The 13,417-nt window shown below is 41.3% G+C and overlaps 1 protein-coding gene across 1 annotated transcript; it reads right to left on the bottom strand.

Annotated features, from left to right (window-relative positions):
- Positions 1-131: 131 nt before the first annotated feature.
- Positions 132-12,253, bottom strand: eps8l1b (EPS8 signaling adaptor L1b; the record flags this gene model as incomplete). Its single annotated transcript, XM_080747786.1, has 13 exons — positions 12,148-12,253; positions 11,678-11,733; positions 11,445-11,574; positions 10,452-10,540; positions 8,798-8,872; positions 6,494-6,642; positions 5,735-5,917; positions 5,298-5,406; positions 3,033-3,158; positions 2,282-2,426; positions 1,553-1,721; positions 342-474; positions 132-218 (listed from the first exon to the last, which is right to left on the bottom strand). Exons 1-13 carry the CDS (start codon positions 12,236-12,238, stop codon positions 132-134), a joined length of 1,542 nt encoding a protein of 513 aa, XP_080603912.1. The 5' UTR covers positions 12,239-12,253.
- Positions 12,254-13,417: the final 1,164 nt, after the last annotated feature.

Here is a 13,417-nt window from a genome sequence, read left to right as displayed (position 1 = left end):
ATTAAGTTATTTTAAAATGCCCTTCATGTAATGCTGCCTTTCATGGCCATCTTGTACATGGTTTATCAGATTGTCGGGGCATTGTCAATGAAGTTCAATATTTTCTGGTACTTCATATATGGGCACTTGTTTCACAATGTGTAGCTCTCCAGTTTCAAATCAACCTTCATTTTCTGTTTCTCCATGACTGCCTCCAGCTCCGTGGCTCTCCGAGCATCCTGTAAGGGGAGAAAAAAGGATAAATGTATAAATTATAGTGATTTATGTGTTTTCATAACAGACCCTGCCAGGTTCTGTTACCTTAATTGGGAATGTGGGATGTTTTTTGAAACATTCATTACCTCAAGCAGGGCTTTCTGCACTGTGAGCTGACTGTATACTCTGGCGCCCTCGTCTGGAATCACCGCACGTAGCTCTTCCTTGTTGAGGGAGAACAGCTGTGCACCGGTCAGCACTCCCAGACACAACACCGTACTAAAGGACAGAGGTTGAGAAAGGAATGAAATGTTGTATCCTTGTTATATAATCACCCATGATGCTCTCGCAACACAACTTTTTGTTTAAAAAGAAAATAGACGTATAGGCTATTATGATGAATTACTATAAGCTCACTATTACTTATTAATTATTACGACTAATTAAACAACTCTGTTGAACATATGGAGTGATCTTATACTTTATAGCACTGTCCGTCTTTACTAAAGGCTCTGTGACAATGTGACTGAGCACTTTGGGGCATCTTTCCCATTCATTCTGTATTGAGCACACCACAGCATGATGGAAGTGTGGAACCCAGTTTTTAAGAAGTTCTTTGTGGGCCAAGTACTATTTTGCTTGATTTTTTTCCATGTTGAAAAATCTTCATATACACCGGTACACACACACACATATATATATATATATATATATATATATATTTATTTTTTTAAGTAAAATTTTTTGGAAATAGCAGATATACAAGCTTGTAGATCACCTATTTCATTTCCACTATCAATGTTCTTTTTTTAAGTATAAAGTTGTCAAATATGTCAGTAATTTCCTTGTATATTTAGGTTATGTGTCATATCTATCATGTGCAACTTCAAAGCCTAAAAGCCAAACAGAAATGTAATTGTCAACGACAAAAACAATTAAATTGTTAATCGCAATTATTTGAGTGACAATTAATCGTCATGTAAAATGTCATAATCATGACAGCCCTAATTGGGTGCCACTGAAACCAGTTGAGAGTGGCATGACATTGATCATCAAATCAGAATATCTTTGATTTTCATTGACTCAATCAAGCCGTATCAATTTGTTACTCCTTTTAATGTCAGATCTGATTGAGGGGTGCCTGTTTATCCTGTTGGCTGATTGAATAGAACATGGGGAGCATCTTGGGTGGATTATGCTGTGGTTGGTTGATTAGAAATGGAAGGGTGGAGTCTGCAAAGCATATACAGTAACAGCTCAGTTGGAGTGTAGGCTGCCATGGGGATGAAGATGGAACTTTTCCACTCCATTAATTAAAGCACTGACTCAGTGACATTATGATAACTATGACACTCACGGTTCACTAAAGCCCTTCCCTCGGAGCCACTCGGCCACCTCGTCCGGCGGGGAGTGGTAGTCCAGGGGCACAGAGGTGTCCGACGAGCGGGGGATGATGAGGGACGGCTTGTTGAGGTTGGCCTTCCCGTTGGTCAGCCGCTGCAGCAGCTCATCATTCACCTGCATGACTGTGGCAGGTGAGAGTCACGTTTAGTTCCAGTGGTGGAAATTGGTGTTCACATTTTTTACTTAAGTAAAAGTATCAATACTGCAATGTAGAAATACTGTTACAAGTAAAAGTCTGGGCATTCATATTTTCTAAAAGCAAAAAAGTATTGGCAAAAAATGTACTTTAAGTAACAAAAGTGGAAAGTACTCATCATGCAGAATGCGCCATTTCACAAGTTTACAAATGTATAAAATATATCGTCGTTGTCAGGTGAAAACCTTGTATGTCCAAAAGAAGGCGTTGTGTGCTTGTAGATCTGCTGTTTTCACTACTTTTGTGCGACGGCCTTGTATGATGTAGCAGGGCTTGGCTTTGCGAAAAGTTACACATTTGAAACTTGGAGATACGAGGTTTCTGCCCGATAGTGACAATATGAAAGTTTTTTACTTTACACCACTGCCTATTTTGGGGATGTCATCAAAATGCTTTGCCATTTGTCGTACAACAACGAAAAACTATCCCAAAACTAACCCCCCCACCTTCTCTGCGACTCTCCCACTTTGGTTTAGAAGCTGGTACCTTTATCTGTGTCTTCTTGCGCCTGTATGTGTTGGCTGTAGGGCGGTAGGGTGCGGGGCCGCTGGGGGGACGGGGCAGGGTGCAAGGCGGTGGGGCTGGGCGGGACCACGGAGAAGGTCTTAGCCAGCGGGGGTGGGGCAGGAGCCTGGGAATGGGGAACAGAGAGCAAATAACATTGGAATGCATGCAGGTATGTAAGCAGTGGTGTACAGTAAAGTACATTTACTTAAGTAACATTTTTAAGGTATTTGTTGAGTATTTACTCTTTCTAGGTCTTTTACTTCTACTGCACTACTTCTCGGATCTAAATATTATACAATGACAATAAAGATCTATTCTATTCTACTTTCACTGTACTACATTTATTTGAAAACCTGATTTACTTTGTAGATTTTGCTTATTATCACGAAATAATATACATTGACCACTTCAGCCTTGTATACATTTCGTCCATTTGAAAATAGGCGATCTACAAGCTCACGATGCGACGCATTGTGAGCTTGTAGATCTGCTATTTTCAAAAGATGAAACGGGACTTTCTGCATAATGAGTACTTTCACTTTTGTACTTGTATATTTTGATGCCAATACTTTTGTACTTTTACTTTTTTTTTCCAGACTTTCACTTGTAAGAGTATTTCTACATTTACAATATTGATAGGCCTACTTTAACTTTAAATACAACATATGAGTACCTTTCCCACCACTACGCAGGTAGGCCTGCGTGTGCGTGTGTGTTTATGGTGCATTACCTTGGGAGCGCTGTTTGTCACCGGACTGTCTATGTGAGCCACAGGCTCCAGGATGTTGAAGGGAACAAAGCCCACCTCGTTGAACCTATTTCGACATTTCCACCAGCGCTTGGATGATTCCACCACCTGCCCAGGACAGTGCACCAATTAGTATCTCATTATTGTTTAATAAATCATAATAAATCATAGCTACTGTGTATAACCTGTGTTATACTATTCCCAAATATTGTCATTGTCGAGTGGAAACCTTATATGTCCAAAACCGTTTGTTTTGTATTTATCATTTTAAAAATGAGTTAAACTAGTGAGAACAGCCGATCTACAAGCACATATTGTGTGCTTGTAGATCTGCTGTTTTCACTACTTTTGTGCGACGGCCTTGTATGATGAAGCAGGGCTTTGCTTTGCGAAAAAAAAAATTACAAATTTGAAACTTGGAGATACGAGGTTTCTGCCCGACAGTGACGATATGCTAGCAGTTTTCCATTGAGCACCCCGTTGCCATAATTGCTGTATCAGTGTCGAAACAATAAACATAGATCTCTATCTCGTGTTTATTGGCTTTGAAAATCTGATTCTTAAGTTTCAGGCTGACGGGCTCACACCGTGCAAATATGACTCGGGCACCCCAGAAACACCCTCTCTATAGTTGTTAACCTGGTTACTAATCACTGAGTAAGGTGGCATGTTTCAGGCTGACGGGCTCACACCGTGCAAATATGACTCGGGCACCCCAGAAACACCCTCTCTATAGTTGTTAACCTGGTTACTAATCACTGAGTAAGGTGGCATGTCTTCCTGAGATCAGACTATAGCCACAAGGCTAGTAGTTTACTATTATTGGGTGGAGTTCAAGAATGCACCATGCACCACTTGTGTGCAGGGTTATTATATAATTCACATAATGGCTCAGTGCTATGCCACGTAATTGTATTAGTCATTCGCTTGTCAACGTTGTGCATAAGCATTCCCATTCAAATTAGCATTTTTTTTGCATTTGAAGACAGTGTGCGGGAGTATTTCGTTTTCAGTTTGTTAGACCATTGTTTGGTATTCTCCTTGCTGTGTGTAGGTGTGCTAGAGACTATAATATATTTGGGTATTCAACAACAGCAGCTCACAACCTACAAGCTCACAAAGCCAACAATGACATGCCCCAGTATAGGCCTAGGGACGCCAGGGTCAAAGCTGCTGTCTATACATTGATAATTCCCTGGCTGAATGTTTGACACTTTGACTGTGGTCAAGGGTTTTGTTTAATGTTGGAACGAACCAAAGCAGATTCCTTGAATGAATCATACTTGGTGAAGCAAATGCATAAAGCACACACTTGGCAATAAAGTGATTCCCAACATTCCTAGATTTTTGTTCACGGGTTCCCAACCATTTCTGAATCAGGGCCCACTCGAAAATCTTGAAAATGTTCACGGCCCACCCATCTTACTTAAAGGAGTAGTTCACAGTTTTCTATTGATTACTCGTGCCATGGAGTCTTGAGTTCAATAATATTTGTTTGTATTAGTCAAGAGAAAGAAATTATTATAGTAAATGTACCCCATTGATTCCAGATGGGGACCCAAATGCATTTGGGTCCTCATCCAGAATGGGGGTAAATTCATTGTAATCAAATTATTGTCTTAGGAATGCGACAAAAAACTCAAAATATCAATAGAAAAAAAGTAATTTTGGGGGTTACTTTTTTTCTATGGATTACTCACCCCATGGAGACTTGAGTTCAATAATATTGTTTAGCTTTTGTCGCAAGCCAATAATTTGATTATAATAAATATACCCCCATTGATTCCGGATGGAGACCCAAATGCATTTGGGTCTACAAAGAGTTTCCTCAAATTATTGGCTTCGGAATGCGACCAAAACTAAAGAATATTATCTCTAGTCTCCATGGGGTGAGTAATCGATAGAAAAAAGTCATTTTGGGGGTAAACTACTCCTTTATGACATATATGCTGTATATCCACAAGTTTCCAACATCCCATCGTGCATTGCGCAGAAATTGGACGGAGCTTCCGGCGCCGTGATCTACAAGCTCACAACGGCTGCATCTGCGACGCGACGTGAGCTTGTATGTCTGCTGTTAAACCGGAAGTGTGGTGCAGTGTGGTGCAAAACATTCTCCAGTAAATTCCAGCGGAAAGAGGTGGATATATTTTTTTATATTAATGTTATATTAGCATTTATATTATATATTAGTTATATTAACAATTCCGAACACACAGGTTCGGAATCGCAGTTCTAGTTACTTACCTCTAGTACATCTCCTTGCATCACAGACAGCTCACTACTGTTCCTGGCTACGAAGTCATAACTACAGCTATATAGTCTCTCTGGCTCTGGTGGATGTGCATCGCTGTCACTGAGGGGAAAAGGAAATGAATAGAGTTTTATCTTTTGCTCTCGCACAGCAAAATCCTCAGTGTTAATTTAACCCGGGGACAGTAGATTTGGGTCCCTTTGCACAACATGGGTAAACAATAACGGGTGAGTGATTTGTATTTGCAGAGGTGACCTACGTTTCATCGTTGGTGGGTGTGGCAGGGGGACCGACTGACTGAGAAGACATTTGCTGTTGTGAAAGAGAAAAAAAGGATATGAGCACAGCCTGAGACATGCAGAACGAGCTAAAGTAAGACAAACACACCTATTTTTTTTAACACACACACACACACACACACGCACGGTACAATGGGTCTATGCCGTACTGTACGCAGGTATTCCATACCTCCTGTTTTGCGAGGAAGGCCTCATGTTTGTGTTGTGACTCGACCGGATCCTCCCAAACCTGCCCGTCTGCCTTGGAAGCTTCTGGCTTCCAGCCATCCAGAAATACTGGTGTGTACGGTGCTATAGGCCCATGCAGCTGAGAGCTGAGAAAGAATGGAGAGTCAGCATTGGCCTTATATATCAGTTTACAGTGTAACCAAAAGCAACTGGGTTAAACGTAGGTGCAGCTATTGTGAATTAAAATGATTGAAGGACATTTAACATTGAGGAATTGCTATGCATGAATGTCAACCCTGACTGCTTTGTTTTGTGTCAACTTGTCTTTCAGTCAGTGTGGTCGGTGTGTGCAGTCATTTTGGATTGAAGCTGGATCAGTATTCTCCACAGTATCGGAGACAAATATTGACTTGTGTCATGTCAGTTCGACCTCCAAAGGCCAGACTGGGTGAAACTTGTCACTGTTGGCTTCAGACAAACTATAGCGTTCATAAATTCAAGCCGGTATAATCAAACCCTTCACCTGTGGCCCTCTCACCCAAGTCAGTATCCTACCTCACAGTCACACACACACACCCTATTTATTAGGACGTCTTACTGGTGTATACTGTAAATGTTTCATTGATGATTAACTGAATGTGTACGTATGTGACATTTCATTTAACTAGATTTTCCTGATGCCCTGTCACTATTGGCGCCCGAAGTTGATTGCTGGTACTGACCCAGGGAGAGTCCAGTTGGGGCCGAGAGAAGTCCAGAGCTGCCTCTCCTCCTCGTTGAGATTGTCTTGCAGCAGTGAAACGGCAGAGTTGGTGAGGGCAGGGCTGGAAATGGAAGCCCCCAGAGCTGGTCCTCCTGTCGTTTTCACCATCTGCACGTACACAGATAACAGAAGATCATCAGATTCATGGAGTAGGCTACTCATTATGTATCATAACGTTATGGATTAGGCCAAGAAGAGATCTTGAGATACAGAACACAAGTTTAATGTCACGTCATCCTCCTGATGCATCGATTGGAATCATTTTAAAATAATATTCAAGATACTGACTCCTGACTTTATTATATACTGTATATCTATTCTCATCAGTTGATAAGATTATTGCATATAATTTCCTCACTTTCGTTTCCATTGTTAACCTTTGCCTGAAAACGAATTTCCCTGAAAGGACCATAAGGTTTTTAATGTAATTAAATTATGTCACAATTGCCTAACGTTAGTGCCACTCTTATGCAGCATGTCTTGATATTTGACAGTATTGCTCTAAGAATGATTTAAAATCACCCTGACTGATTTGGTTAAACTTAAACTGCTAACACTGTTGAAGCTATTACTTCAAATCAGAAAGTCGCTTGGTATGAACACAAGGCACAGACATACTGTATGGGCCCACCCAATCACGTGCGCGCGCGCCAGGCACACACACACACACACACACACACACACACACACACACACACACACACACACACACACACACACACACACACACACACACACACACACACACACACACACACACACACACACACACACACACACACACACACACACACACACACACACACACACACACACACACACACACACACACACACACACACACACACACACACTCCCTCTTTCCATACAGGTGTGCCACAACACAAGCATTTCACACACCCTGTTTTCAGGTTTACCACTGATCTCTATTTCAGAGAGCAGGCGGAACTGGCTGAACCTGACAGCTATTTTAATTTGACGTATACATTTCATAAATATTGTATTGAAATATGTTAATGCAGCACCCATAATCTCAGTTCCTTCTCATATAACATCATGTCATTCAAGGTTCATTCACACAGAGCACTATGAAAGGTTTCTAAGTCAAGTGGATGTCAGAGTTCACGCCAACCATTACAAAATATATACAATGGTGAACGATGTATTTATAGTTATAATGCTCTGAGTGAACGGCCCATAAGGGTACATGGGGCAGGGCTATCATTTGTTTTACATGCATTATGTTAAATGTATACATGTATTGACTGATAAGTGTTATAGTAGAAGTACATCTCTATCAGGGAACACAATACTTTGAGGCAGATATTAACTGCATACCTACAAATAAGAAATGGCAATACGGCAAACAGTCCCAAAATGAATGCTATATTAATCATGTCATTGGAGTTTCATTTCAGGCTATCGCAATGGGACCTGCCTTGTGTAAATATTGAATGGCACTCATAGTTTCTGCTAAAGGCCTGTCCATACTTCGACCGAAATGTTCGGTGAGTTGTGTTTTCCGACGTGCAAATTTTCGAACTCTCGTTCGGTCTAATGTTTTTCAGAAGTCCAGAGTGACATAATTTTATGGTCGAAAAGGACCTTTTGACCGAAATCTTCGGTTTCGGCCGAAGTATGGACAGCCCTTAACACTTGCAGCCTCTTCTATGGAAGTGTTACAGTGTTACACAGTCACTTGACTGGCTGTGGGGCAAAGCAATTGGCACACTCCAGATCCAGTGCACAAAGAGAATGCGTTTGATACTGTATACCGATATATTTGTCTCCTCCCGCATGGGACTTTGATGACATCATGGCAGACAATTATCGTCACTGTCGGGCAGAAACCTTGTATCTCCACGTTTCAAATGTGTAGCGTTTTTTCGCTAAGCAAAGCCCTGCTTCATCATACAAGGCCGTTGCACAAAAGTAGTGAAAACAGCAGATCTACAAGCACACAACGCCTTGAGGTGTGAGGCGTTGTGTGCTTGTTGATCAGCTGTTTTCACTAGTTTAAATCATTTTTAAAATGATAAATACAAAACAAACGGTTTTGGACATACAAGGTTTCCTTCCACCCGACAACGACGATATATTATGCTCTAAGTACTTTAGGAAACCCTCCCTGTACCATCTCAGCTTTTCATCCTGCCTGCTTTAAAAGACCAGGCCTCATGCTGACAGCAGTGGCAACAATAGCAGGTGGTGTTGTCTCTGTCGGTAAAACTCTGAATGAGTGTAAAGGTTCTGACTGACTCACCATATCCAGCGGTTTGAACACATGGTGTACAAGCTCCTCAGATGAAGGGTTGGCAATGGCAGACTTCAGACGAGCCTAGATAGACAGAGAGAGATTATCTCAGTTATAGACATATAGACATAGAAAGACGTGACAGACAATAATAGATTAGAAATGAATAGTGAAAGAAAATGTGTTAATGTTTTATGTTTGTATGTTCAGTTGTTGTGGCAAAAGTCTTACAGTAAAGGAAGAAGCTAAAACTGTGTTAACAAGACGAGTCGAAAAGCCCTGCTAGCAACCCCCAGGGGCTTTGCTGGCAAGGTCACCAAAATCAGTCAAGTTCATCTGTCTTAGCACTTAAAAAAAGTCGGCTATCTTATAGTTCATAATGATAAGGTCTTTGATTATTTAGTTTTGTTCAATTGTAATTGTGTTATTTGCTAAATACAGTATAGTACATTTTCATCCATTTCTAAATGAAACAATGGATCTTCCTATGTTTTTCTTTCAAAGCCATTATTCTTTTTTAGACTGGGATTCAGACCCACATTTAGTTCAAAAGCCAGCTTCAAATAACAGCCAAAACCATGACAGGACATTAAACTCTGTGGCTCACTGTGTTGAGACATTCGCTATATTATGTTCCTGAGATCATGGGCTCAAATCTCACCGAGTGTGTACTTTTATTTATTTATTTTACTCATTGTCCAATATCCAGACAAATCAGTGTGAGGTTAGGGTTAGGTTGTTTTTTGTAAGCTTAAGGACCGAACTTCCCCCGTAAGATGCAACGATAAATAAGGAGGCAACACCACACCTAAATAAGGCATGACACAGAGGAAGCCGGCACTCCAGTAGTAGACCAGTACACACGCAATCGAATAGGACCGCCAGGCCAGAACGTCAGGGTTAGGTAGGTTAAGGTTAGGGTTACGGCCCTAGTTTTAAAAAGACCAGGGAAGAACTGTTGACATGGTAATGAGCACTGACCAATCAGCTTCATGGCAACACGGTTGAGATGTCTTGCGTGCAAATGCCTGGGAAGTTGATGCTAAAGGGAAGGCCATGGGGTTCACCTTCCTAAGCACATTAGGTTCAAGGGTCAAGGGCCTAAGGGTCAACAACATCAAAGGGGGGGATCATTTTGGGAGCATGAATGCACACAGCAGGTTTCATGGCAATCCAGCATCCACCCATTTGATCTTGAGATATCTTTAGTAACCTGGTGATACTATAATAAGCAAGGGCATTGGGCACCAAAATCAATAAGGGGCATCTTGTTGATGAAGGTGCACAGCACATTCCAGGGCTTGAACCAGTAGTTTTCATCAAATCAGGATTTTTCTAAATATTGTGTGTATTATGTTTGGGGTAAAAAGTGTTCAAGTGCATATTTTCTCCTAGTGGCAATGCAATCCAGCCAGTAGTTTTCAAAACATCTTGTTTGGGACCAAAGTGTTGGACAGACCAACTGACCGACAGACCGACCCATATGGCTATCCTTACATCCCCACTGCTAGTGGGACAATTTATTTTGTGCTAAATACTCTGTCTGTTTGGAAAGATTCAAGTAAAATATGAGAGAAGAAAAGAGGGCAGAAAAAAAGAGTGGTACACAGTACATTTTCATGCTCAGCAATTATTGTAAAATATGAGGTGGCTAAAAACTCACCAATAGGCTGAAGCAATATCTGAATTTCTGGAAAACATCAATGAATTCTTCTTCTGGTGGAGGACGGGCCTTTGCAGTGAGCAAGTCCTCTGTTGAAAAGGAACGGTGAGTAAAAAAGATAAGCAACTAAATCCATTCAATACACAGAAAATACATTTTCTGTAATGTACCGTATTATCAATCTGGGGGAAAATGACAGTTTCCACTTGAGCTGGCAGTTTTTCTTCCACTAAAGGCAGTCAGTGTCCAATCACTTGCTATGGAGGTCGGACGAGACAAGTTTCCTTCGCAATCGAACACTACAGAAGGTGATTTCAAATCCCCTGTTACAGTGCCAGTGGTGCATATTCCGTGTTGTGTCCATAATCTATTCTGTAGAGTTGGGTTGGAATGAAAGCCTGTATACTCTGTAGTGTTGGCTTGTTATGAAAACCTGCATACTCCGTATAGTGCTGAGTTGCAATGAAAACCGACATACTCTTGGACCCCATGTGGCACGTGATTAGAAACCACTGTATTAAAATATCGGTTGACATGACTCAGAGTTGACTTCAAAACTAGAAATATAGTATTGTGGTTATATACAATCAGCCAACCAGTTGCGGTGTCTGTCCAGACTCATAATATGTAATGAATACTTTGAAGGAAGTGTTTTGGGAACATTGTCACATTGACCTTGTACTTTGATCACCTACTTGTAATCAGTTCATTCTGTAAGTCCATGTGGATGTTAGTGCCGAATCTTTAACGAAATTCCCCAAGATGCTCATGAGATATTGTGTTCACAATTTTGGGAGGGATGGGCGAACGGACAGACAGATGGATATTCATATATACATACAGCCAGACAGACAGACAGACAGACAGACAGGCAACTGGCAAACATAATGCCTCCGGCCATGGCTGACCATGGGAGAAGCATAAAAGCTAAATATTGACACACACTTTCTCTATCTCTCTCTCTCTCTCTCCCCTTCTCTCCCCATTGCTTACCTTCAGTGCTTTGCTTTTTGCTTTTCTTCTTTTTCTTCTTCCTCTGGCTGAGTATAGTGGCAGCTTCGGCGGTCTGCTGCAGTTTCGCCATGAAGCTCTCGATGTCTTCGAAACAGTGGTTAAGGATCCCCTGAGGAGCAGAGAGGGAGAGAGACAGGAACCAGTTAGTCACCCTCAGGAATTACACCCAGAGATGATGGAAATCTGCTGTCTGTCATGATGAGGAGACATACCACTTCTCTCTCTGCGCGCAGGAAGGAGATATCTGAACCTCCGTTCACACCGTTTGCTGTGGGGAAGGGAGGAAGATTCAGTTCATCCATTTTCGTTCATTGGAGGACCTGGTATTTCCTACATGTGGAATTCCTGCCACCCGCTCTTCCCTGTACACACACATATATATCCCCCTACCCCCACCCTAAAAACACACAATGTAATCTCTGTGCTCCCGGGGAACCTTTTACCTTAAATACCTCTCTGTGCCTCACTTCACTTCCCCTCCCCGCGTCCCCTTTTCCTACCATCTCATCCTCTTTTCCCTCACTGTCTTCTCCCTGACTCTTAAGCCCACCTCAAATGAATAAAGACGCAAGCTGTTTTTACTGTCATTAACCACATGAACCTCAGTGCCCCTATATTCTGGGCATAATAAGCTTACATTTGGCGAAAATGTACAAACATTTGGCAAGGTAAATCTCCATACCTCTGGGTCCGGGGTAAGGCGGAGGGTTGGGAGGCGGCGGGTTGGGGGCATGTGGCATGGGGGGGCTTGGAATTCCGTAGGGGTCGATCATGGTTTCTGTATTCTGGGGAAGCCTGGAAGGGTGAGAGTAGAGGAGAGATATGTAAACATACATACAACACAACAAGGATGGGACTGACATTCAATTCATCAATTGGAGGGGATGAGCTCACTTCCCTATAACCTCTTCTGGGTGATATGGACAAAACCAAATATCGATACAGTGTCGATATATATATATATACTGTATATAAAACAAATCCCTTTTTTTAGAGTAGACATTTTTATTTTTGCTATTTTTGAAAATATAAAATACGGTTTAGAAAAAAGAGAATGCTTATGCCATATCATGATATTAACATACCGGACAATATCTTATCACAAATATCAATATATTGCCCAGCCCTACCTGCAGTTGTCTTTTCACAGATGGTTGTTCCAACAAAGACTGTTGCTAATAACAACTATTCACTCAATGCCAGCATGGGAAACACCCATCAGAACAAGGGCTTGACTATCCCATTCGATTGTCAAGATCAAAATCCTTTTTGAGATGAATGCAAAATCCTGAAAGAATGAACCCATATGGCATGTGGTGTGTTCTGTGTTGCGCTATATACAGCACGTAGTATACGTCCATGAACATTCTATTTTAATTGTACACCCTCTACTAACCATTTCATTCAGTGACCACCCGCAAGTGAATATATGTGTGCATGTAGGGGGGTGGGCGATATGGTGATAATTATCGTTGAGACGATACAATGTCTCCACGATATGCCTTTTCAAAGGTATCGTATATATATCGTGATACAATTGAGGGAGCCATGTAAAAAATCCTGTTTAATCGTTAATACAGAGATTCATTGCAGAATTCAATTAAACCTGCATTTTGGTCAAAATCATCAGTCAAGGTCTCCACTTAACTCTGACAGTATACAAATGAAACCAAATGGACCCATAAGGGTCCATTTGGTTTCATTTGTATACTGTCAGAGTTACTTGTAAAGTTCAATTTAGACTTCACAAAAGGAACCCAGGGTCTATTTTTTGTCAAGTAACTTGAAAAATAACCATAAACTAATGTGAAAAAGAATTGTGATAAAATCGTGTATCGTGATACAGCTTGGGAAAATATTGTGATATTGTATTTTTCCATATCGCCCACCCCTATGTGCATGTCGGGAGGGAATAATAATGGTTACACCCTCCAAAACAAACTAGAACACAC

The sequence above is a fragment of the Nannobrachium achirus genome (assembly GCF_963921795.1).
Source record: "Nannobrachium achirus genome assembly, chromosome: 18".
NCBI classification, from domain to species: domain Eukaryota; kingdom Metazoa; phylum Chordata; class Actinopteri; order Myctophiformes; family Myctophidae; genus Nannobrachium; species Nannobrachium achirus.
Note: the sequence above shows the minus strand (reverse complement) of the source record. Positions and strands in the feature narration are given on the sequence as shown.